Source organism: Sciurus carolinensis, chromosome 14, assembly GCF_902686445.1.
Source record: "Sciurus carolinensis chromosome 14, mSciCar1.2, whole genome shotgun sequence".
Classification (NCBI taxonomy): Eukaryota; Metazoa; Chordata; class Mammalia; order Rodentia; family Sciuridae; genus Sciurus; species Sciurus carolinensis.
In genome coordinates this window covers 53,508,455-53,533,252 of record NC_062226.1, presented here as the reverse complement: position 1 = coordinate 53,533,252, position 24,798 = coordinate 53,508,455, and the positions used below count along the sequence as shown (strand labels likewise).

The following is a 24,798-nucleotide window of genomic DNA, read 5'->3' as shown; positions in this document are numbered from 1 at the left end:
TATGGATATACATATATACATATGTGCATGCACATATATGTGTATATGTGTATATGTATGCATGTGTGTATGTATTTATTTTGGTGGCATCATAGCATGACATTGAAGGTATGCTTATAAAGGTAAATGATAAAGTTAATTGTTTAATTTGAACAAAAATCTTTATATGAGATGTGAAAGTGACTACCATTCTGGTACACATTTGGGTAGATTCTTTTGATAACTTTTAGTTGTGGATTTTCTTTTGTTTTAGTGGGCACTGATAAGAAGGTTAAGTTAGAGCAGTATGTTGGTACTTTTTATAGTTACATTCAGTGTTTTGTAAATTTAAGTATACCATTATGAATTTTTTTTGGATAAGAAACTTTATCTTTATTGAAACCAGTAAAATTAAAATGAATTAGAACTTTAATAAAGTCCTTATATCATTTTTTTTTAATTATAAAATTGTAAACAAATGGGATACATGTTGTTTCTCTGTACATGGCGTAAAGGCATACCATTTGTGTAATCATAAATCTACATAGGGTAATGTTGTTTGATTCATTCTGCCATTTTTTCCTTATATCATTTTTTAAAATTAAAAACTTATAGGAGTGAGGAAAAATGTGTTTTATAGATAGTCTGGTTGGCTTATCAACTCTTGATGTAAGTTTTTTAAAGCCAATAACTTGACAACATGAGAAAAGTATTCCAGATAGGGATAGAATCTTTGATTTGAAAGAAAATTTTAAACTATCCCTATTCGTTTCCTAATATAATAACTTTTATAGACAGATACTTTTTAACAGTTTCTCATACTTTTTAAGATTATTATCATTTTTCATTATTTAAATTTTTTTACATTACTTAAAATTTTTGAACATTGTTTATGTGTTATGTTGAAATTGCCTTTTTACAATGCCTATCTTAATTTTTTATGTGGAGAATCTCAGAGAGTATCTAATTCCTGTTCTTGAACCTAACCCTTTCAATAGCAGAAGACAGTAATTGTGTTAGTCAACTTTTCATCTTTGTGACCAAAACACCTGACAAGCACAACTTACAGGGAGGAAAAAATTATTTTGGCTTATGGTTTCAGAGGTCTTAGTGCATGGTGAGCTGACTCCATTACTTTGGGCATGAGGCGAGGCAGAACATCATGATAGAAGGTGTGACAGAAGAAAGATACTCAGCTTTTGATAGGAAGGAGAGAGAGAGAGAGAGAGCATGGGGAGTCAGGGACAAAATATATTATCCCCAAGGTGCACTCTTAGTGACCCACTTCCTCCAGCCAAGCCTCATCTTCCTACAGTTATCACACAGAAACCCAATCAAATTGTTAATCTAACCAATGAATGAATCCGCTGATGAGTTTACAACTTTCATAATCTGGTTATTTTACCACTAAACATTCCTGTATTAACACAGGAGCTACTGGGAGAGATCTCATATTCAAACCATAACAGATATCAATGACTACTTTTTTCACTAATTGATTACCCTTATTTCTCAAGTATGTATTCTTCATGTATATAGTTCACAGAAATTTTAGTGTTTTGGGTTGCTTTTCTGGATATATTCTATAGTTTTGGTGTCCATATTGGCAATATTCTTAAAATACGACATGTGAATCTTCCATTTTAGAGTATAGTGGTGCTAGACTATTGGATGGACCATGGGATCCATTCTATAACATAGTGCATTGGTAAGACCATGAAATTGTAATAATTGTGTTCTACATTACATTTCGTGTACCCAAGTTTGTATACTTAAATTCGGTATATTAAAAGACCTCTAAGTTACAATAAGTAAGGCAATAATATCTATAGATGCATATTTCCTTACTTAAAAGTAAAGTTATGGTAGCTAAAGGACCATGCATAATTGCACTCCTAGAAGTGGACGATAATAATTCAAAGTTGGTGGTTTGGAGCAATGGATTTTGACTTAAACCATTATTATATTATAGTAGTTGAGATATCTATAGTGTTTCTTCTGAGTTACTTACATAAGGACATAGTCAGATGTACTAAATGTCTCATTTATTATTTTTATTTCATGGAGCGGGGTATTTACAAATATCTCTGTTGTTTATGATATACAAACATGAACTGTGTGTTGTATTCAAGACACACAAAGCCATGATTGTGGAAAAGTTCCAGGCTCTTCTTTATTTGAATATGCTTTTTTGAAAAATGATAAGGATTACTTAACTCTATTTCTATATGGATTAATTTCTTTGGGGTTCATAATTATATATTTCATTGAATATTTAATCCATGTTATTCTTTGTACTATGGGATATTGTTGTGATCTACAGCAAGTGTATTTTGTTCAGAGTTAAAGTACAAAAGTATGTATGCACATATCATAATATATTTATCTCTAATATGTACTGAATATTTAAATATGTTTACCGAGAATTGTGATATAAAAAGTATTATCCAATTAAATTGTCTAAACGAAACTTGGCTGAATAGATGATTCTATAATGGAGGTGAAAATTTTGTTAGAAATTAGTTGTGAATCTGACCCAAAAATGAAAGTCATGACAGTACAATCATAATTTTGGTTAGAAAAATGCTGAAGTCAGAATCCTGAAATCGAATTCAGTTGGATTGCTATTTTTCCTAGACACTTAGCAGAAGCAAGTGTAAATTATCCAGTGAGACACACTATCTCTAAATAAAATACAAAATAGGCCTGGGGATGTGGCTTAGTGCCTCTGAGTTCAATCCCTGGTACCTCACACAAAACAAACAAACAAACAAAAAAGATATAGAAACTGTGCAAAAAGGAAAAAGACCTAATTATTTGTCAAATATAAATTTATATAGAAAACTCCATTATAGATATATTGTTAAATTAATGAGTTCTGCATGTTTGGTAGATACAAGGTTAGTGTTTAAAATTCAATTGCATTTTTATATTAGCAAAACAATTAGGAAATTTACAAAATAATTCAGTTTTTAACATATCTGGAAATATGAACAATAAGTATAGTTAAAGATGTAATGACCCCTATACAGAGAACTATAACATTATTAAGAGAAATAAAAGGTCCAATATCTATGCAGAGATATACCAAGTTTATGGTTTGAAAGGCAGTATGATGATATCAGTTCTCTCCTAACAGATATTAGATTCAGAATAATACGTCATGGATTTTCAAGGACATGATACCATTACCATCCTTAGGAGTGAAGAAGATAAATTATTGCCATATTGCACTGAGAAGTAGAACCTTGGGAGAGATATTAATCCTCTGTCAAATGAATAGTTGGCAATCCTTCCTTGAGGCTCATTCCGTTTCATCTTTTATTTGTAAAAGGTTTATAATATTGATGTAATTTCATTCATCAATTCTAGCTATTTATTTCCTGAGCTATTAGAGTCCTGTTTGGGAAATTTTTGTTTATATGTTCTTTTATGTTTTGCTGTACTAGCTTCAATGCTCCAGGTTTTAGAATGAGGTCTTTGATCCATTTTGAGATTTATTTTTATAAAGGGAGAGAGATAGGCATCTAATTTTAGTCTTCCACTTGTCAGTATCCAATTTCCTCAGCACTATTTGTGGAAGACACTGTCCTTTCTTCAACATAAGTTTTTGGCTCTTTTGTCAAGAATCAGGTGGCCATAGATGCATGAGTTTATTCCTGATTTCTTTCTTTTATTCCATTGATCTGTGTTTTTTTTTTTTTTTTTTTTTAAATACCAGTACCATGCTCTGAAATTAGCTACTGTGATGCCTCTAACATTTTTCTTTTGCTCAGAATTGCTTTGTTAATTTGGGGTCTTTTGTGCTTGCATGTGGGTTTTAAGATTTTTTTTTCCTATTTCTCTGAAGAATGCCATTGGTATTTTATTGTGAATTGCATATATTCTGAAAATTGCTTTTAGTAGTATGACCATTTAAACTATTAATTCTTCCAGTCAATGTATGTAGAATGTCTTTCTGTCGTCTGATATCTTCTTCAATTTTTTTCTGAGTGTTTTATGCTTTTCATTGTAGAGGTATTTCACCTCCTTGGTTAAGCTGATTTCTTGATATTTTATTTATTTTTGTGAATGGCATTGTTCCTCTGAGTTCATTTTTGATGTATAGGAAAGCTGTTGATTTTTGTAGATTGATTTTGTATCCTCCTACTTTGCTGTGTTTATCACTTCTAAGAGACTTTCGATTAATTCCTAAGGATTTTCTAGGCATAGAATTTTTTTAGTTAACTTTAATGTCACTGTGACCAAAATACTTGACAAGAACAACTTAGAGGGGAAAATTTTATTTGGGACTCACATTATCAGAAATACATAGATGGCCAGCTCTATTTTTCTTGGTCCCAGGTAAGGCAGCATATAGTGAGAAGGGCCCAGCAGATGAAAGCTGGTCAGCTCAAGTCAGGGTCAGGGGGTCAGGGAGCAGGGTGGGGAGAATAAGGGGCCACAGGGAAGATAGACCCTTCTAAGGCATAAACCCAGTGACCCATCTTCTCTAGTTGCCCACCTTTCTGCAGTTAGCATCTTGTCAGTCCATTTGAAATAGGATGGAGTGATAGTTATATCCCAGAATTTCACATGACTATTCCTGCTTTACAGGAGTGTTTCGGGGATACCTCACGTCTAAAACGTAACAAGAATCATTATGATCTGCAAATGGGGGATCATTTAATTTGACTTCCTCTCTTATTATTTGTATCTATTTTATTTATTTCCCTTGCCTGAGTGCTCTGGATGGTTTCTAGTACTATATTGAATAAGAGTGGTAAAATTAATACACTTGTTTTGTTCTTTAAAGGAAATACTTTCACTTTTGTCCTGTTCAGTATGATATTGGCTATGGGTTGTCCTTATGTACCCTTTATTATGTTGAGGTAGAATTCTTCTATGACTATTTTATTCTTTTTTTTTTTTTGGGTACCAGGGATTGAACCCAGGAGCCCTTAATCAATGAGCTACATCCCCAGGCCTTTATATATATATATTTTAATATTTTATTTTGAGACAGTCTTGCTAAGTTGCTTAGGGGCTTCCCTAAGTTGCTGAAGCTAACTTTGAACTCACAATCCTCCTACCTCAGATTCTCAAGCTCCTGGGATTACAGGCTTGCAACACTGTACCTGGCTGTTTTCGTATTGTTTTGTTTTGTTTTTTTAAATCATGAAGGGATGTTGAATTTTACTGAAAGTGTTTTTGTGCATCTTTTAGGATGATTATGTGATTTTTATCTTTGATTCTATTTATGGAATGTATTACATTTATTTACTTGCATATATTTAAAAAAACTGTTCATACCTGGATTGAAACCAATCTGATCATGGTGTATGATCTTTTTTAATGTGATGTTGAATTTGACCACTGTTTTCTTGAAAAGGTTTGTATTTATGCTCATCAAGGAAATGGGTCTGTGATTTTCTTTATTTGTTGTATCCTTATCACATTTTGGTAACTGGATAATGCTAGCTTTGTAGAGTTGAGTTTAGAAGAGTTCCTTCCCTTTCTATTTTATACAATAATTTAAGGAGCATTGATAGTTCTTTAAAAATCTGGAAGTGACAGACAGGGGAAGACGGGGGAGGCGGCGTCTCCCTAAGCGGAGCAGCCCATGGCCCGCGGGGGCGTGGCCTTGCCCGCCTCGCCGGCCAGTCCCGGGCCCGATGGCTGCGGCCGTGCCGCTTGACCGCGTGCAGGAGCGGGTGGACTTTGAAGATGTGTTCGTGCACTTCTCCCAGGCAGAGTGGGCGCTCCTTGATGCGGCTCAGCGGCTCCTGTACCGCGACATGATGCTGGAGAACTTTGCCCTTATGGCCTCCCTGGGACGTGCATCTTCCGTGTGTTATAGAGCTGCTTCATTGGAGCTGGGCAGTGAGCCCTGGGAACCTGATTGGGTGGACAATACTCCAGCCATTGCCAGAGAGACTCTAGGCTGTTGGCGTGGAGTGCAGGATGAGGAGGCACCTAAGCAGAGCATTTTTATAGAGGGAGTTTCACAAACCAGGACTCCCAAGGGAGGCTCTTCTACCCAGGACTCCCACCCCTGTGCGAGGTGTGGTCGGCTCTTGAAAGACATTTCACACTTCGCCAAGCACCAGGAAACACATCCTGGGCAGAAACCTACTTGTGTATGGCATGTGGGAAGCAGTACTGGTTCAGTGCGAACCCCCACCAGCTCCAGAAGCAGCCCAGTGAAGAGAAACCCGTTAGAAGGGACAAGGGCAGTACCTTTCTTGGGAACCACTGTCCTGTCCAACCCTCAGAGATGCCTTTTATGACAAGAAAGGGTTGTAAAGACTCCCCAGGCAGCTCAAGCATTTTCCTGCACCGTCACCCTCACAGTGAGTGGGATCCACCTGGTGACACCAAGTATGAGGAGACCTTTCCCAGTGGACAGAGGCATTACAGATGCAGTGAATGTGGGAAAGCCTTCAGCCGCAAAGACTCACTTGTTCAACACCAGAGAGTCCACACTGGAGAAAGGCCTTATGCATGTGGTGAATGTGGGAAAACCTTCAGCCGCAAGCCCATACTTGCTCAGCATCAGAGAATCCACACTGGAGAAATGCCTTACGAATGCGGCGTATGTGGGAAGGTTTTCAATCATAGCTCTAACCTTATTGTACACCCGAGAGTCCACACTGGAGCAAGACCTTACAAATGCAGTGAATGTGGGAAAGCCTATAGCCACAAGTCCACACTTGTTCAGCATGAGAGTGTTCACACTGGAGAAAGGCCTTATGAGTGCAGCGAATGTGGAAAATACTTTGGTCACAAATACAGGCTCATTAAACATTGGAGTGTTCACACTGGAGCAAGGCCTTACGAATGCATTGCATGTGGGAAGTTCTTTAGCCAAAGCTCTGATCTTATTGCACACCAGAGGGTTCACAATGGTGAAAAGCCATATGTGTGCAGTGAATGTGGAAAAGCCTTTAGCCACAAACATGTACTTGTTCAGCACCACAGGATTCACACTGGAGAAAGACCATATAAATGCAGTGAGTGTGGGAAGGCCTTCAGGCAAAGGGCTTCCCTTATCCACCACTGGAAAGTCCACACTGGAGCAAGGCCTTAGTTTGCAGGTGCAGCCATGCCCTTGTTCGGCATGACTGGTACCCGAGAACAGATCAGAAAGCAGTTTTTGTTGTGTAGCCCTCGGCCAGAGGTTGAGCCTCAGGCAATCACACATCTGCCCTGGGGAATTCCTGAATGCCAGCTGTGTAGGAAGCTCTCCGGGACTTTGCTGCAATTTTGACCTGCACAGACCCTTGCTAGAATCCTATCACTGGCATCGCCTCTGAGGAGGCACTGTTTTGGCACTTGAGTCCTGTTGTGCACTCCAGTGCGCAGTGAGTGCCACACCTCTGAGCCCCTCAGCTGGGTCATCAGTAGCCCAAGGCCATGGAGCACCCTCGCTCTCTCCTGCCTCTCCCCTGGCTAGATTAACCTGGACTTGGCCAGGTTTTGGCCTGTAGAATTCTGCCAGCTGCCAGCACAGATTTTCTTTCTGCATGGACATTGTTGGTCTCAGGTGGCAACTGTGGTGGATCGGCCCAGTTTCTCAGAGATCTAACCTGAAACTGCCTGCCTTAGATTGTTCTGGTTTGGCTCAGATGCCTTAATTTCTATATTACTTTTAGTCTGGGGGATTCTGTTAACTTTGTTGGTTGGTCTGGGAGCAGAATTCACTGCCATGAAGGGATGAAGAGCTTTTGTGAGAGCTCTAGTGTTTGTCTTGACGATGCTTGTAGGGATGGCAAAGAATAGCCCTCATTCTAGCGTCAGCCTCCCTTGCATTGGTGCTTGCTCTCTCCTAGGAAAGAATACTCACCTTTGCAGGTGTGATCTTGGGGTCTGTATACCATTAGTATTTATATGACCAAAGTCACCCTAAGCAGTGGGAGTTTGACAATCCTGTAGTGTTTTAAATTGGGTCTCTTATTGTCAGAGGATATTTCATATTTTCCAGCCCTTTTGAGGATAACTTGACCCTTAGGACCGGAAATATGTCATTTGGTAGGCAGATACCTCTGGTGTCCCAAAGAAGGACCAGGTGGGAACCATAGTACAGGACCCTGATTAACAGGGAGTTAAGAGAGTGCAACAGACTATAGGGATGGAAAGTATATCCATAGTAACCAGGTGTGGTGCCATACCTGTAGCCCCAGCTACCCAGAAGGCTGAGGCAGGAGGATCAGTTGAGCTCAGGAGTTCAAGACAGCCTGGGCCACATAATGAGACCCCTATCTCAAAAAAAAGTTTCTCCACAAATGTTTCCATCACTCTGGCTTTAGGGGGATTTGCAGAAATTCTCAAGACTCCCATACCTTTGTCTCTCATGGCTAAGGTCACTGACAGATGTCATTCTAAATATTTTCTGCAACAGATGGGATATAACTATACTGTACAGTCTCAAGTTTTGATACATATTTGCACCTGTGGAGCCAAGAGTTTCTTGATTCCCTTTATAATTTATCCCTTTCCTGTCCTCAGGTGATCGCTGATCTACTGTTACTGCAGGTTTGTTTTTATTGCCTGGATTTTATATGTGTGAACTAATGCAATACATCCTGAGGTATCTAGCTTCTTTTACTCTGATTATTTGTGTTCATCTTATTCTGATACTGGTGGTGTCTATACAGAATTTTTAATTCTTGATCAGTTTTGATAAAAGATTTATAATAAATATTATGATCTTACAGCACCTGGGTTCATTAATTTCTCCACTTTCTGTTTTTTTCTCTTTCAGTCTGACCTTTACTAATACCTTCAGCTTTTATTAGATTTCATTTCTCTTTTGCTACTTTTTCATATGAAAGGTGTCCTTCATTTGACACCTTTGGGGTTTTTATTTTTTTACTAATATAGGTACATCATGGTAGCATTGTTCCATAAGGACTTTTAGTTCCCTCCCATGAAACTTGACATATTGTGTTTTCATTTTAATTAAGTTTAAAATCTTTAAAATCTTTAAAATTTCTTTATAAATCTCTTAACATGTCTCTCTTTAGAAGTGTGTTAGTTTCCAAATATTTCAGGATTTTCTTTATTTTTTTCTGTTAATTTCTAATTTAACTCCATTTCAGAATACATACCAGTCATAAGGTATGTACTCATAAGGTATGAATCATTTGTATTTCCCAGAATATGGGCTATCTGTAAGAGTTGCAGGTTCACCTGACATGACTGTATATTGTACTATTGTTAGGTAAAGGGTTCTATAAATGTCAAAGGTCAGGATGGCTAATAATATTGTCTAAGTTTTTTGTAACCTCACTTATTTTCTGTGTTTGGGAATTGTTTATAGCAATTATTTGAATATAATTGTTTATATCTTTAAATATAAAAGTAGATTTACCTAAAAAAAAAAAATCTGGTAAAATTTACCAGTGAATCCATCTAGTCTTGGTTTGTTTGGAGATTTTTACTATTGCTTTAATCTTATTAATTGTTAGGGATCTGTTGAGGCTTTTAATATCATCTTGGTTCATGTTTAGAAGGCCATATGCATCCAAAAATTTGCTGATTTCTTCTGGATTTTCCAATATATTGGTGTATAGTTTTTCAACACATTCCCTGATGATTAACTGGATTTCAGTAATAGCTGTTATAATATCTCCTTTTTCTTCTTTAATTTTATTAATTTGGATTGTCTCTTTCTTTCTTTTGGTTTATTTGGCTAAGAATTTATTAGTGTTGTTTATCTTTTCAAAGGACCAACTCTTCATTTCATTGATTCTTTGTATTGGCCTTTTACTCTTTATTAATTTCAGCTCTGAACTTTATCACTTCTTTTTTCTTACTGACTTTGGTTTGTTTTTTTCCTTGTTTTTCTCAGGCCTTTATATATATATATCATAAGATATATATATATCATAAGATTATTTTTCTAATGTAGGCACATATAACTATAAACTTCCCTCTTATAACTGCTTTTCACTGTGTTCTGATAAGTGGTATTTTCATTTTCATTTGATTCTAGAAATTTTAAAAATTTACTGCTGATTTGTTCAGTGACTCACTGCTTGTTCAAATAATATATATAGATACATTGTTATGAAAAATTTTTTATTGTTCAGTTTCTGTATGTTTGTATAATTTATGATGTTTCTCTTAGTGTTGATTTCTAATTTAATTCTGTTATGGTCTGATCAAGAACTTGTGTCAGTTTTAAAAAATTTGCTGAGATTTGCTTTATGGCCTAAAATGTGATCTGTTTTCGAGAGAATTCTGTGTATTGATGAAAAGAATACTTATAATTTTTGATGAAATAGTCTGTAGATGTTGGATAAGTTCATTTGATGTCTGGTATAATTTTTCTCTGATTTATTTTTTTCTATCTGAAAGATGTATCTATTTAGTAAGAGTGAACTATTTAAGTTAACCGCTATTATTGTATTGGGTTCTATCTTTCCCTTTAAGTCATATGGTATATGTTTTATAAAATACTTTAACATTCAGTTCACATTTATTTATAATCACTTTATCTCCTTGATGGATTTTCCCCTTTATCAATATGTAGTGACCTTCCTTGTCTCTTCTAGAAAATTTAAAGTTTTATTTTGTCAAATAAAAGTATAGCAACTCCTGCTTGCTTTCACTCTCCATTTGTTTGGAATATCACCCTTCTTTCACTTCTAGTCTGTATATCTTTGCCAATGAAATGAGTTTCTTTCAATCAACAAACAAGTGGGTCTTGTCTTTCAATCTAATCAGCTAGTCTGTTTCTGTTAATTGAAGCATTCAGATCATTTACATTTAGAGGTACTGTTGAAAGTTGAAGCGGTGGCTCCGCTTGGAGAGCACTCACCTAGCATTCGCAAAGAGGTACTGTTGAAAGAAATTGACTAGTTCCTGTCATTTTATTGTTTTTCTTTTGATTGTTTTGAGAATTCTATATTTATTTCTTCTTTTCTTTATTCATTTGAGATTTGATAGTTTTCTGAAGTAATCATGTTTGACATTTGTATATTGCTCATTTTTTTTTAACACTGGACTTGTAATATTTATTCTTTCCAGACCACTCTTCTAGTAAGATTTTTTTCTTTCCAGTGTGCTTTTGTTTGTGTTTTTCTTGCTTCCTTATCTGGATGTAGGAATCTTTTGTGTATCTTTGGTAATGATGGTTTAGTGATCATGAATTATTTTAATGTATGCTTATTTTGGCAGATCTTTTGTATTCTGCATTTCTTCCTTAATTTATTCAGCTACTTATTTGTATCTTCTTTGTGTTCACTGATTATTTAAACAATCCATGTTTTGAATTCTTCAGTATTTCATTTATTTCCATATCTACAGATTCAGGTACTGGGGAGTTATGAACTTTTGGAGAAGTCATATTGCCTTGTTTTTTCATCTTTCTCTTTTGAAACTTGTACATCTGTTTGAATGGCTATCTCTTCCACTATTATATGAGGGTCTTCTTATTCAGCAGTCTTTCCTTGACATAATGCTGTGGGATATTGGTTTATTGTATAGTAGTATTAGGTTTAATTCCAAATGAACTTCATACTGTGATTTCCCTGTGACTTTGTAGTCTGGTTAGTGGATTTTGACTCTGTGTATAGTGTTGGAACTGGAGGGACCCGCTTTCTTTTTTGGACTTGTGATTGGTGTCACTCTGGTACATCAGGCAGGTATGATGTAGAGAGTGGAGTATATGAGGTATACTCTCTAGTTACTTCTTAAGCACTGTGTCATCTGAGAGGGTTTGGGACCAACTCATTCTAGGACCCCTCATGGGTGGACTGTAGCTGAAGTGTTGAATGTCTAGTAGTAGATCTTCAGGTTCCACCATGAGTGCCTATTTGGTGCCAGGTATCAGTTGGGGGCTTTTGTCTCTGCCAAAGTTTGATCATAACTGTATCCTGCATGTAGTGATGTACAGTTTCTCTCCACTGGGCTTGGGGTATAGCTAAGCATTGAAGCACCCACTCATGCTCAAGTGAAGATCTGAGGCTAACATAGAGAATATGTTTGAAATCCTCTGTCTTTACTATCATACTTGGTCTTTAAAGGGACATTCTTAATTTTTCCTATGGCTCAGTTCCTTAGATAAGAATCACTATGACTGAAAGTTCATTGGGTTTATCTTTTAGCAATATGATCTTTTCAAAAGAGCAATAAAACATAAAGATATTCTGAAAAAGAACCAACAGAAATCTTGCAAATTAAAAACTCACTAAGTAAAAAAAGAGATTTGGTTGAAAGCTTCACCAATAGACTTGATAAGCAGTAGAAAGCACATTAGAACTTGAAGACAAGGTAGATGAAATATCATATTCAGGCAGTAACAAGAAAAATAACTAAGAAAATGTAAAAAGAACATACAACATTAGAAGACCAAAGTTATGACTCAGATGTTTAGGAAGGAACAGAGTTACAAGTTAGTAGCAAAGAAAAACTATTCAGTGAAATAACAGCATAAAATTTCTGCAGTTTGGGAATGATGTGGACATATAGGAACTGAAGGCAAGGACAGCATCAACTTTCAAACAAACAAAACCCTCTCCATAACATATTATAGTTAAGCAACCAAAAATAAAAAACAACAACAACAACAAAAATATTAAAGCCTGCAGGAGAACAGTACCAAGCCTCTTATAAAGGTAAACCCATCAGAATAACAGCTGAATTCTGAGCAGAAACTCTTAACTGCCAGAAGGCCATGGAACAATATCTCAAAGCCTAAAAGAAAACAATTACTGAACTATATAATTATATCCAACAAGGTTGTACTTCAGAATTGAATAAAAAGTAAAAGACCTGCCAAAATAAGCATACACTAAAATAATTCATGATCACTAAACCATCATTACAAAAGATACACAAAAGATTCCTACCTCCAGATAAGGAAGCAAGAAAAACACAATGAATTTGTGTAGATTTCTCCTCATTTGAAAACAAAATAAAGAAAAGCAAATAGGACTTATTAAAAGGAAATGGGTAAATAAAATTAAGAAAATTCATTGTGCATACACAAAGGAAAAGTATACTCCTGGGGAGGAACAAGTGAAGGAATTAGGAAACATGGGAAAAAAGTCATACATTTCTCTGAAACATCAGTTGAGAGTCAGGACATAAGGGTATGATAGAGAGCAGGGACTCTTTCTCATTGCCACAGAGTACCTAAGATAGTTCCTATCTCCTAATAAATATTTGTTGTATCACACACATTTTATGTATCTGTTCATCTTCAACTTCACTTGGTTCTTAGACTCTCCCTTTTCCAGCGTCAACCTGTGAATTACCATTCTTGCTTGCCAATTTTATACAATTAATGTGGCTCTTCACTTGAGGACAAACAGTACACTGCATGCTTAGTCTCTTTATACAAGTTCTATACTTTGATAAAATGCTATCACGACATGGCATGAGTGAACTCTGACCAATGGAATAAGAAAGAAAAGGAAACCAGTAGTCATTTAAATTATCTTCTTCCATCTGACACACTGCTCAAGGGCGTGGGTTCTCTGTACAGAATCAACCTAGGTGGCTAATTCAGTGTATCTGAGCTCTTAAATAAAAAGTAGCCATCACAATAATGCACTATGTTTAATTACTTTTTATCTCTTTATGCCTAAAATTCTTGCTCCTTCACTCACTTTGCTTGGTAATTGAGGCTCCCGAGTAGGTAATGGATACTTAATACCTTACTCAGGTTCTATTTTTTAGAATCTCTGAGAACATCTATCTGTTGAATGAATGAAATGAAAAGGATAACATACAGAAGGATTGTTAAAAAGAAAAAAGATGCCATCATGGCATTAAAACCCATAATGAGAACAATTATGACCAAAATCAAAACTATGGAAAATAAATGAATTCTTTTAGTTTCAAACATGGTAAGTTTCTCTAGAAACAACTCAAAAAAAATAAAGAAAATTTGGGGTTGAGCTGAAAGAGAAGTTGCTGAGAAAACAATAATGATCTTCCTATCTCAAAAATTCTTTTTGGAAAGAACTACATAACAGGAGAAAAATCTTTCCTAGCTACTCTTCTGACAGAGGATTAATATGCAGAATATATAAAGAGCTCAAAGAACTTAAGAACCCCCTCAAAAGAAAAAAGCCCAGAAATAATACATTTAATAAATGGGCAAATGAATTAAACAGACATTTCTCAAAAGAAATGCAAATGGCCAAGAAATATGAAAAAATGTTCAACATTGTTAGCAATTAGGGTGATGCAAATAAAATACATTGAGATTTCATCTCACTCCAGTTAGAATGACAGCCATCAAGAACATAAATAGGACTGGAGATATAGTTCAGTGGTAGAATGCTTGCCTAGCATACATGAGGCCCTGGGTTCAATACCCAGCACTGCCAAAGAAAGAAAACACACACACACACACACACACAGAGAGAGAGAGACAGAGAGAGAGAGAGAGGGAGGGAGAGAAAATAATAAATTAATAAATTTTGGCGAGGATTTGGAGAAAAAGTAACACTTTCATACTATTGGTGGGACTGTAAAATTAGTATATCCACTTTGGAAATCAGCATGGAGGTTCCTCAAAAGACTAGGAATGGAAGAACCTCCATAAGACTTAGCTATACCATTCCTCAATATTTATCCTAAAGAATTACTGTCAGCACAGTATAATATTACATGCATACACATTTATAGCAGCACAAATCATAATGGTCAAACTTTAGAATCAGCCCAAATACTTATCAATGGATGAATGGATAAAGAAAATGTGGTATGTTTTATTGAACCATGAAGAAGAATGAAATTATGTAATCTGCTAGGAAATGGATGGAACTTGAGAACATTATGTTAAGCAAAATAGGCAAAACTCAAAGTCTGGGGTTGTATGTTTTATCTTATATGTGGAGCTAAAGAGGAAAAAAGAAAAGAAAGATATATGGGAGGATCTCATGAAAATTGAAGGGGAAATCAGTAGAGTAGAATGACCAGGGGGAGGCAGGAGGAAAGGGAAAGGAAAAATACTGGAGATGATATTAGTCATTTTTTATAGTTTATTGTATGTATGTACAAATGTCTAACAATGAATCCCCATTACGTACAACTATAATGCACTAATAAAAAGCATAGGAAATGGGCTGGGGTTGTGACTCAGTGGTAGAGCATTCATCTAGCATGTGTGAGGCACTGGGTTCGATTCTCAGCATTGCATATAAATTAATAAAAATAAAGGTTCATCAACAACTAAAAAAGCTTTTTAAAAATATAGGAAAATTAAAAAAGAAAATGTACCTTATTTTCCCATCTTCCTTTTCTCACCCTAAATCTATACTTTATGGAAGTTCAAAGTTCTTGATGTGGCCTACCTGTATCTTTCCTTCCTTCCCTCATCATCTTGTTTCCACTTCAAACCTTAGCTTCTTCAACACACAGGCTGTTTGTCACCTCTATTAAAAAAGGGGGGGGGAAAAACCTCACAATATCCAAAGTTTGTAATATAAAGTGGATTTTGATGAAATATATCTCCTAGTATTTTTCTCTTTGAATTGAATATTCAAAATAATCTTTAGTTTTGTATGATCTGCATCATTCAGTATTAACTACACAAAATTCTCTGGAAATGTTTATACTAGAGGTGTGGTTCTCTTGGACCCTTTGTGCTGTCATTACCACCACTAGTTCATTTGTTCTCCTTACCAGTTTTACCCTGGTGACTTGGAAGGACTAGTTGTCCCTTGTCCTGCTCTTCTTTGTTCTGTTGTCCCATTTATTTCTTCAAATTGGATTAGAGGAATCATAGGAATCCCAGTCAGGCCCATAAAGTTAGAAATGAGAATTAACAGTGTTGTTTTAAGTTACTCTTGTTTGAAAATGAAAACTATTTTCCTTTTGGGATTTTAAAAAATATATTTAAAATTTTGTATTATATAAAATGGAAGGTTGGGTTACTGTCTATTGAAAACTGTGACAACTGTAGTTGACAACAGTACTTATCAATTCTTGGAACTGAAGTGTTAACTTAATTTCAATAAGAAGGTGGTACTATGACTATATATCCAGGATTTTTATTGCTATCAAGCTATAAAAGAAAATTGATAAGTATTTGCCTTTGAAAGTCATAGTAGTTCTATCAATACTTTCTAGGTGTACGTGATAAATATTAAATACTTTATATATTATTTCTTTTATTAATAAGTTTGCCTGTAGTAAAAAATAATAGATGAAAAATAGGAAGCTGATCTATAACCTTAGATGAACACAATTATTTAACTGAGATGATTTTTATTCATGCTTCTTTCTATTTATTGCTTGCTTTGCACAGGAAAGAATTGCAGGAGCTGCAAAATCTTTACAGACAGAACAGTGCACATACAGCACAGCAAGCAGAGCTGATCCAGCAGCTTCAGGTTCTCAATATGGACACACAAAAAGTACTGAAAAATCAGGAAGATGTCCATACAGCTGAAAGTATATCATATCAAAAAGTATGCTTTCATGTTTTTATAAAATATAAATTTATATATATGAACATGGGGGAATATATGGAATTCATTTTCTTAAACTTATAATTTCTTCATTACTCCCTTTTACATGTATTTTTTCTTTTCCAAATTCACAGTGAAGTATGTGAAGTTCAACAGGGTAATGTTTAATATTTGGTCAGTTTCTTTGTGGTTATTAGAACTTAATCATTTATAATGTAGATAGAGCTTTATTCCATAGCTTATTGTATTTATAAATTTTGACATCTACTGTGAAACTTTTAGGGGTGTAACCCCTAAACTGGAAAGGATTTGGGAAATAGAACTACTTAGCCTTCTGCTATGAGAAATTAATCAAATGTTATTCTAGTTTATGATCTATGATAGACTTTCATTATAAAATTTGTGCATTATTTTTTTGGCAGATCTTCACAAACACAAAAGGGGATGCTAATGAGATCTTCAGGATCAATAATTTTCAAGGATTTTTCCTCTTTATTTTGTATGTTTCTTTTAGTATTCATTTCACTTTACTATTGTTTCAGGAGCCCCTTAAGTAGGCTTACCCAGCTACTTAGTTATGCTAACTGACTCAGCAGCAGTAATTATAGCTAGTAATTTTCAAAAAAAATGAGTGCTTTCATATATTTTGCATAATTTACTAAATTATTTATGCAAATAGTTTAGTTTATATATGGATTAACACTATGAGAGCAATGTTGTTTAATAGTTGAAGCTGGTGACATTTTAAGAGTTTAACTAGTAAAATTCATTTCTTTTCTACAAATTGGATTTTTTTTCTTTTAGTCTTCTCTCCTGAAAAAGCATGATGAAAATCTAATCTCTATAATTAACACAGAATAAATAACTTCATTATGTAAACTTTAAACACATTTTTATTTTATCATTTTGTTGTTTGTTTTCTTAAACATAATTTTAATGATGCTTTCATACAGTGGTTTTTAGTGTGCATACTCTGTTGCCTTCATGTTTTCCCAAGGGCAGGAATGATACCAAACAGGAGGGTAGAGCCTATCCTCTCTGCTTGAAATAAAACAGTTCTTCCTTTTTATTTTATGTGATGGAATTACCCCCATGCTTTTGTTTGTAAACTAGATTCCATTGCTAAATGACTTGAAAATTTGCACCTTATGAGTAACTTTCTTTTTAAATTTTTTCCTCGACATTTGTTACCATCAATAATTCTTTCCCAAAATCTTTTTTTTGTTTTGTTGTTGTTCATTTCCTGACTTCCAATGCACTACAGTATAATGGTTTTCTTCCTTCAGTTCCTGACTTCCTTTTTATTTTCTTTTTTGGTCCTTCCTAGTCTTCGTCTCATATGTTAAAATGTCCCAGACCTCATTCTTAGGACCTTTTATTTTTTGTTTAAACTCACATCCTAGATAATTTTATCCAATCACTTATGCTTTCAAAATCATACTTTATGTGTTCTGGGGACTCGCAGATTTGTCTACCTTGAATGTCTTCCTGAATCTTTAGGAAATATTATATCTAATTGTTTACTCAATAATCTCTTTGCTTTGATGCCTAATGGACTTCTCACACGCAACATGTTCAAAACTAACTATTTTCTGCTTTGTCTTAATACATGTCCAGAATTCTATTTCCTATCACCCCTGCTGTTATCATTGTTTCCATGCCACTATCATGGATTATAACAGTGGCAACTTGTTTTCTTTACTCTGATCTTATGTCTTTGAATATACTCTCATGTCAAGATATTCTTCCTAAAACTTAGCATATTAAATCTGGTTATTCCTCTTTTCCCTCCATTTTTTTCCCTAGCACATAAAAAGTAGAAGCCAATGTTCTTATTACAACCCATGTGATGCTACACCTTTTCTTCTGTTTATTTGTTCCAATTTAGCTATATTAATCTTATTTTTGTTCCTTGAACATACCAGATATTCTTTAACCTCAAGATCTTTGTACTTGCTTCCAGTACCTGAAAACTGCCTCCCCCGTTATCAGCATATATTCCATTCTACTTAATAAATTTGGAGAGAGAGAACTATTATACCCTGCTTAGATAACTTGTCCTATCTTAAATTTTGATCTCAATATTTTTGAAACTTAATATACTTTCCCACTAATGTTTATCCCCTCCAAGACACATGAGAATGAAACATCTAAATGATGGAATGTATTGTTGCTTATGAATATTGTTAAGGCAGAAAAGCTAAAAAGAACAACTAAGATCTGTTGCTTTAAAAAAATTGGCTTACTTTTCTTTCTTTAGTCTATTTTTGTCCTCTATTTCTCAAGGTTGAATTTCATTTTCCTTTTTTTTTTTTTCCTCAGACATTTCTTCTGCAGTGTGTGTGTGTGCATATGTTTGTAAAAGTTATTGATATTTAACTTAATGATCACTTTAAAATTGTAGTTCTCACTATAGTATTTTAATTTTGAAGTTATTTTAGATCCTTATAGTAGATCATAAGGTTTGCATTAATATCCTCAAATTGACTCAATTCAAAATTGTTTTAAAATTATTTATACTTTATAAATTTTGCCTACACTTAGGAGACATGACAATTCTTTTTCATTTGAAGTTTAGATATAGTTACTAATAAAAATAGAATCTTGTACCATTCCATCTCCCAGAAGCAAATACTATTAACATTTTGAATATTTCCTTTCAGTTTTCAAGTAAATTTTAACCATATTTGTAAGCACACTAAAAATATCTTTCATTTGCTGGTTTATGCCTGTAATGCTAGCTACTTGGGTAGCTAAGACAGAAAGATTTCTAGCTTGAGGCCAGCCTGGGTAACTTAGCAAGTCTCTGTCTCAAAATAATCAAAGTTCTGGGGATCTACTCAATAGTAGATCCTGGGTTTATTCCCTAGTACCACAAAAACAATAACAAAATAGCAAAACATTATATTAAAAGCTATGACATATAATTATTTTAGAAATAATAATTTAATTTGTTTAACCATTTTATAGTAGTTATATATTATTTAAATTTTTCACTATTATAGTAAAGTTGAAGTGAACATCCCTTTGTTATTAGTTCAGACTCAGTAATTATTAGAGCGAATTGAACATGAACACAGACGCAGACACACACCCACACACACACACACACTCAAACCTACCCACATAGGAAAGTGTTCTCTTTTTAAATGTTGATGGACATTTATTTTATTATTTATATGTGGTGCTGAGAATTGAACCCAGTACCTCATACATGCTAGGCAAGTGCGCTCTACCACTGAGCCACAACCCCAGCTCCAGAAAGTGTTCTTTTTATGAAGAAGTTAGTAACATCATATTAACAGTCAGTGTGTAATTCAATAAAAAATTGGGTCATAAATTAAGATAAGACTTGGTTAACTCATTCAGTTTTAAGGAGTAGTATAGAATGGTAACTTCTTTGGGTGATGCAATTTTAAAAGCATAAATGCTTATTTGAATAACTTAAAACTTAACAGGGAAATTTCTATACGGATTCATATATTATTCTTGTCCACTTAATTTTTACCCAAGTGGGTAAATTCATCTCCATGGAATAAAAATATGGAGAAATTAAGGATGCAAGTGCTAGAATTAGAAATTGAAGTATCCCCAAAAGGTTGATGTGATAAGACTTGTTGATGCCTGTGACACTATTGGAAGGAAGTGGAAACTGAAGGAGTTTCCACCTTTAGGAGATGAGGCCTAGTGGAAGGCAGTTTGGTTACTGGGGTTGTGCCCTTGAAGGAGATATTGGGGCTTCATCCCATCTCTCACTTTTCTCTTTGGCTATCATGAAATGGACAGGTTTCTTCTATCAGTGTTGTGATATCCTTCATTGCCAACAGGCCTAAAGCAACTGGACTAAGCATCCATGAATGCAATCCCTGAAACTGAACCAAGATAAATCTTTCTTCATTAAGTTGATTTTCTCAGGTGTTTTATCATGCAACAATAAAGCTGACTAATATTTGGTACAAACAAGAGGAGTCATTGCTGTGACTGTAATTGGCAATGTTCAGAAGCTTTTGAAAATAGATTTTCAGGAGGAGTTTGGGAAAGTTTGGAAAGCTGGGTTAGAAAAAACCTAGAGTGCTTTAAATGGAGCTTAATGGGTGACTCTCGTGGAAACTCAGAAGACCAGAATACTGATAAAAATGAAGACATTAAAGGCCACGTTGATGAGGTTTCAGATGAATATGAGGACTCTGTTGGGAAATGGAATAGAGACTGCATGTTACATTCTAGCAAATAACTTGTCCACATTTTGTCCATGCCCTGAGACTTTGTGTGAGGCTGAGTTTAAAGGTGATAGACTTATTTATCTGGCAGAGGAAATTTCAAGGAGGCATAGTATTCATGCAGCAGCATGGGTGTTACTGGCTGCATTTAGATAAATTTATAATGAAAATTGGGAGCAAAATAAGATTGAAAAGATTTGAAAAAACTTGCAGTTTGGCCAGAAAAGAAGTGCATTTACAATTATGACCAAGTGGTTATAGAGATTAGTACCATTAAAATGAAGCCAAGTATTTTGCACCAGTATAATAAGAAAGATGCCATAAGGGCATCTAAGGAATCCACAAGATATGACCCATTGAAGACTCAAGGGTGTAAAAGTATAAATTTCTTTTAAAGATCTTTCATTTGAGAATAAGGCCCTGGGCATCCTGCTCATATAGGGTCACTTAGGCAATTGTTTCCCTGGGTTTTGTTTCCCCCTGTTCAGCCATCAAGTTATACAAAGGCAAGGCACTGTAACCTTGATTCAAGTAGGCTTGATTATAGCTCACACTGTAGCAAATGGTGGCATTGTTACCATGATGTTGGTTTCAGCAGACAATTAGAATGCAAGAGTTTTGGGGACATGGAGTCTTTCACCAAGATTTCAAAGAAAAGCATGGGAGGTCAGAGTATGTGGTGGGGTCAGAGGTTTTGTAAGCAGTTCCTGACAGGGGAATGTGTAAAACTGTGAGAGTGAAGCCAGAGTGGTAGTGTGGAGATCCAAGATAGTTAGAGATGCTAAGCACATGGAATGCTCTTTGAGGGAAGCTGTAGGCACCAAACTAATCCAGCCCAAGAGAGTGGCCATGTAAGCTACAAGATAACAGAATCATATCACATCACTGTGTGACCTAGAGGCCAGACACAGGATAATGGGATTAATGTTTGCCAACTGGATTGGGTCTTAGTTTGGTCTTTCCTTTCTTTCTGTGACCCTTTCCCTAATGTTTGGAATGGTAGTATTTACACTGTGTCTTTCCCATCATTGTATCTTGGAAATGTGTAACTTTCTTTTTGATTTTTATTGGGAATCACAGCTGAGTTTGTCTTGAGTCTCAAAGGAGACTTTAGATTGGACTTTTCTTCAGTGTAGGCACTGTTGAGACATTGGGGGCTGTTGGAGATGGACTAAATGCATTTTGCATTATGAGATTAGATTGAGCTCTTGTGGCCCAGGGGCAGAATGGTATACTATATATCTGAAGTATCCTACAGAATCTTATGTAATGAAGGCTTGGCTGTCAGCTTGTTGGCACTATTGGTATGTAGTGGAACCTTTAGAAGGTGAGTCCTAGTGGAAGGAAGTTAGGTAATTGGAGGGGTTCCCTTGAAGGAGATACTTGTACCATGACCCCTGTCTGTTTCTCTCTTCTTCTTCACTGGTCTGAGGTGAATAGGTTTCTTCTACATACTTCCATCATGATGTACCACCACAGGCCCATAAGTAAGTAAGCCAAGCAGTCATGGACTGAAAGTTTTGAAATTGTGAACCAAAATAAAATTTTCTGGGTAAAATTAGATTTTCTCAGGTGTTTTGTCATAGCAGTGAAAAAACTAACAAGTGAGAGGACCTTCCAGCTAAATCACAGTCATTTATAAAGAACGTAAAAATATACCATAAGCCAGGGAAAACCTGTATTTCCATTTATATAAATCTTTTCAGAACAGTTGCTTTAGTCAGTTTTTTTTTTTTTTTTTTTTTTTTTTTTTTTTTTTTTTTTTTTTTTTTCCGCTGCTGTAACCAAAAGACCTAGAAAACAACGTAGAAGATAGAAGTTTCAGATTCATGGTCAGAGGTCTTAGTCTGTAGATGTCTGATTCCATTGCTCTGGGCCACAGGTGAGTAGAGCATTAGGGCAGAAGGGTATGGCAGAGCAAAGCAAATCAAGACATGTCAGTCGAGAAGTGGCGAGAGCTTGACTAATCAGGGCCAAAATATATACCTCAAAGGCACTTTCCCAGTGATGCACCTTCTCTAGCTATACTCTACCAGTCTATAGTTGCCACTCATTTAATCCTTCGAAGTGGATTAATGTATTGATTAAGTTAGGGGTATCATAACCTAATCATTTCATATCTAAACTTTCTTGCATTGTCTCATTGCATGAGCTTTTGGGGGATACCTCATATCTAAACCACAAAATCAATATTATGCAAACTAAGGTAAAAATGCAAGTGACCCTCAGCAACCATTTAGTTGTAATGATGGACTCTTATTGAGTTTATTGTTTAATCAAGTCTTGAAAATTAGACTTTTGTTTCTTTATTTACGTGTCACACTAACCCTTTGTGAAATTATTATTATTTATAATAATTATTTTTGTTTTATAAATCAGTTTTCTGAGGCTTAGACTATTGTCTGAATTCAAATGATTACTTCTGTAGAACTCATATCTCATTAATATTGAGTTCAGAATCCATACCCTTAAACTTTATTTTAAGGCCTGCAATATAAGTTCATTTATACCTGGAATAGAATATGATCTTACCCTTAAAGAATTCAGTTAACTACAAATTTGCATTGTAGAATTCTCATCAAAATTTTTATAGTGTTTAATAACCTTTAATGTTACCCAATTTACCCTGATATCTGGTATCTGAATTGCTATTTAGAAGTATTCATTGTTTGTTCGTTTGTTTTATTTATTTTTTGGTGAAAGACTATAGCATATAACCATATTCTGTGAAAGGGAACTCCAACATTACTCTGTTGTTTTCCCTGATTGCACAGATGTAGGTTTTTTTTTTTTTTTTTTTTTTTTTAAATTTGGCTATAATATCATGGTGTTTAAACTTTTTCATCTTCTGCAGATTTTTTCCTAAACTTCTCTCCACCCACCACCCCAAACTGTATTAGTTGTAGAGTTCAGGATTTTAATATTTGGGAATGATACACTGTCATCATTTTCATGTGTGTTCAGACTTCCATTTTTCATTTTTATCAAATTATTCATTCTAATCCTAGATCATTTTACTTTAGTCTTGTGTTATGCAGTTGTATTGTCACTGTGACTGAAAGATCTGATAAAAACAACTAAGATGAGGAAAAGGTTATTTTGGCTTAAGGTTTCAGAGATCTTAGTTCATTGTCAAGTGACGCCAGTGCTCTGGGACCGCAATGAGGCAGAACATCATGGTGGAAAGACATGGTGGAAGAAAGATGTCAGCTCAAGGCAACTGGGAAGTAGAAGAGAGCATGAAGAACTAGGAAGAAATATAAAATTCACAAGGCATACTCCCAGTGACCTACTTCCTTCAACCAGGGTCTACCTTCCTACATTTACCACCCAATAATCCATTCAAATTATGAATCCATTAAATGAATTAGCCCACTGATTAGGTTATAACTCAGAATCATTTCACCTCCTGGATTAACAGGACCTTTTAATGGACATTTCATATCCAAACCATAGCAAGTCTTTATCCATAAATTTTTCTAGGGTATTCTCAGTGAATTTGAATAATCTGGTAATCCACGCAATGAGATAAAACATTTTACTTAAAAAATAATATTTTTAAAATATTTCACATAGGTTGATTTTAATATTTTCAAAATTTTATTGGAGTTTAGGTGTGAGGCTCAGGTGAGTTGAATTAAGAAATTATATTGACAATTAAAAAAATTTTTTTTAATTGGGAGATTTACCATGTTGGCCCTGAAATTCTGTGTGACCAAGGCAAAAAAAAAAAAAAAAAAAAAAAGAAAACTGTCCATGGTAGATAAGACACATGCTCTCTAGGTTACCTCAGTACCCTTGGCTCTGTTATATTCCTTTGTCTGTCTTATTTTGTTGATATTAAGGCCAGTGGTCTTTTATTGATTATTGCATTTGTACTTCTTTTTCTCCTCCACTTATATTTGATCACTTGCATACCTTTTTGGTCATTAAGCATTTGAATTAGCAAATTTTGCCATTTGTAATTTTCACTTTTGAATTCCCATTATAGTTCTGCGATCTATTAAAAAGCCTGGATTCTTAACCCCTTTTCCTCCTTAAAAAAAATAACAATAATAATAAAATAAAATTGACAAAATTAGATCTTTCAAAAAAATTTTTTTAGTTGTTGATGGATCTTTATTTTATTCATTTATTTATATGTGGTACTGAGAATCGAAATAGTGCCTCACACATGCCTGGCAAGC

The 24,798-nt window shown here is 34.9% G+C and overlaps 1 protein-coding gene across 10 annotated transcripts in view; it reads left to right on the top strand.

The window, feature by feature from the left end:
• Nucleotides 1-24,798, top strand: part of Cntln (centlein) — a 365,014-nt gene that overhangs the window by 122,405 nt on the left and 217,811 nt on the right. For all 10 annotated transcript variants that reach the window (XR_007104991.1, XR_007104992.1, XM_047524968.1 and 7 more), the window contains one exon: nucleotides 16,229-16,391. Coding sequence is in view for 8 of the 10 variants with exons in the window: in XM_047524968.1 (XP_047380924.1) it covers nucleotides 16,229-16,391 (163 nt within the window). In the remaining 2 variants the exon portion in view is untranslated. The remainder of the gene's footprint in view (nucleotides 1-16,228; nucleotides 16,392-24,798) is intronic.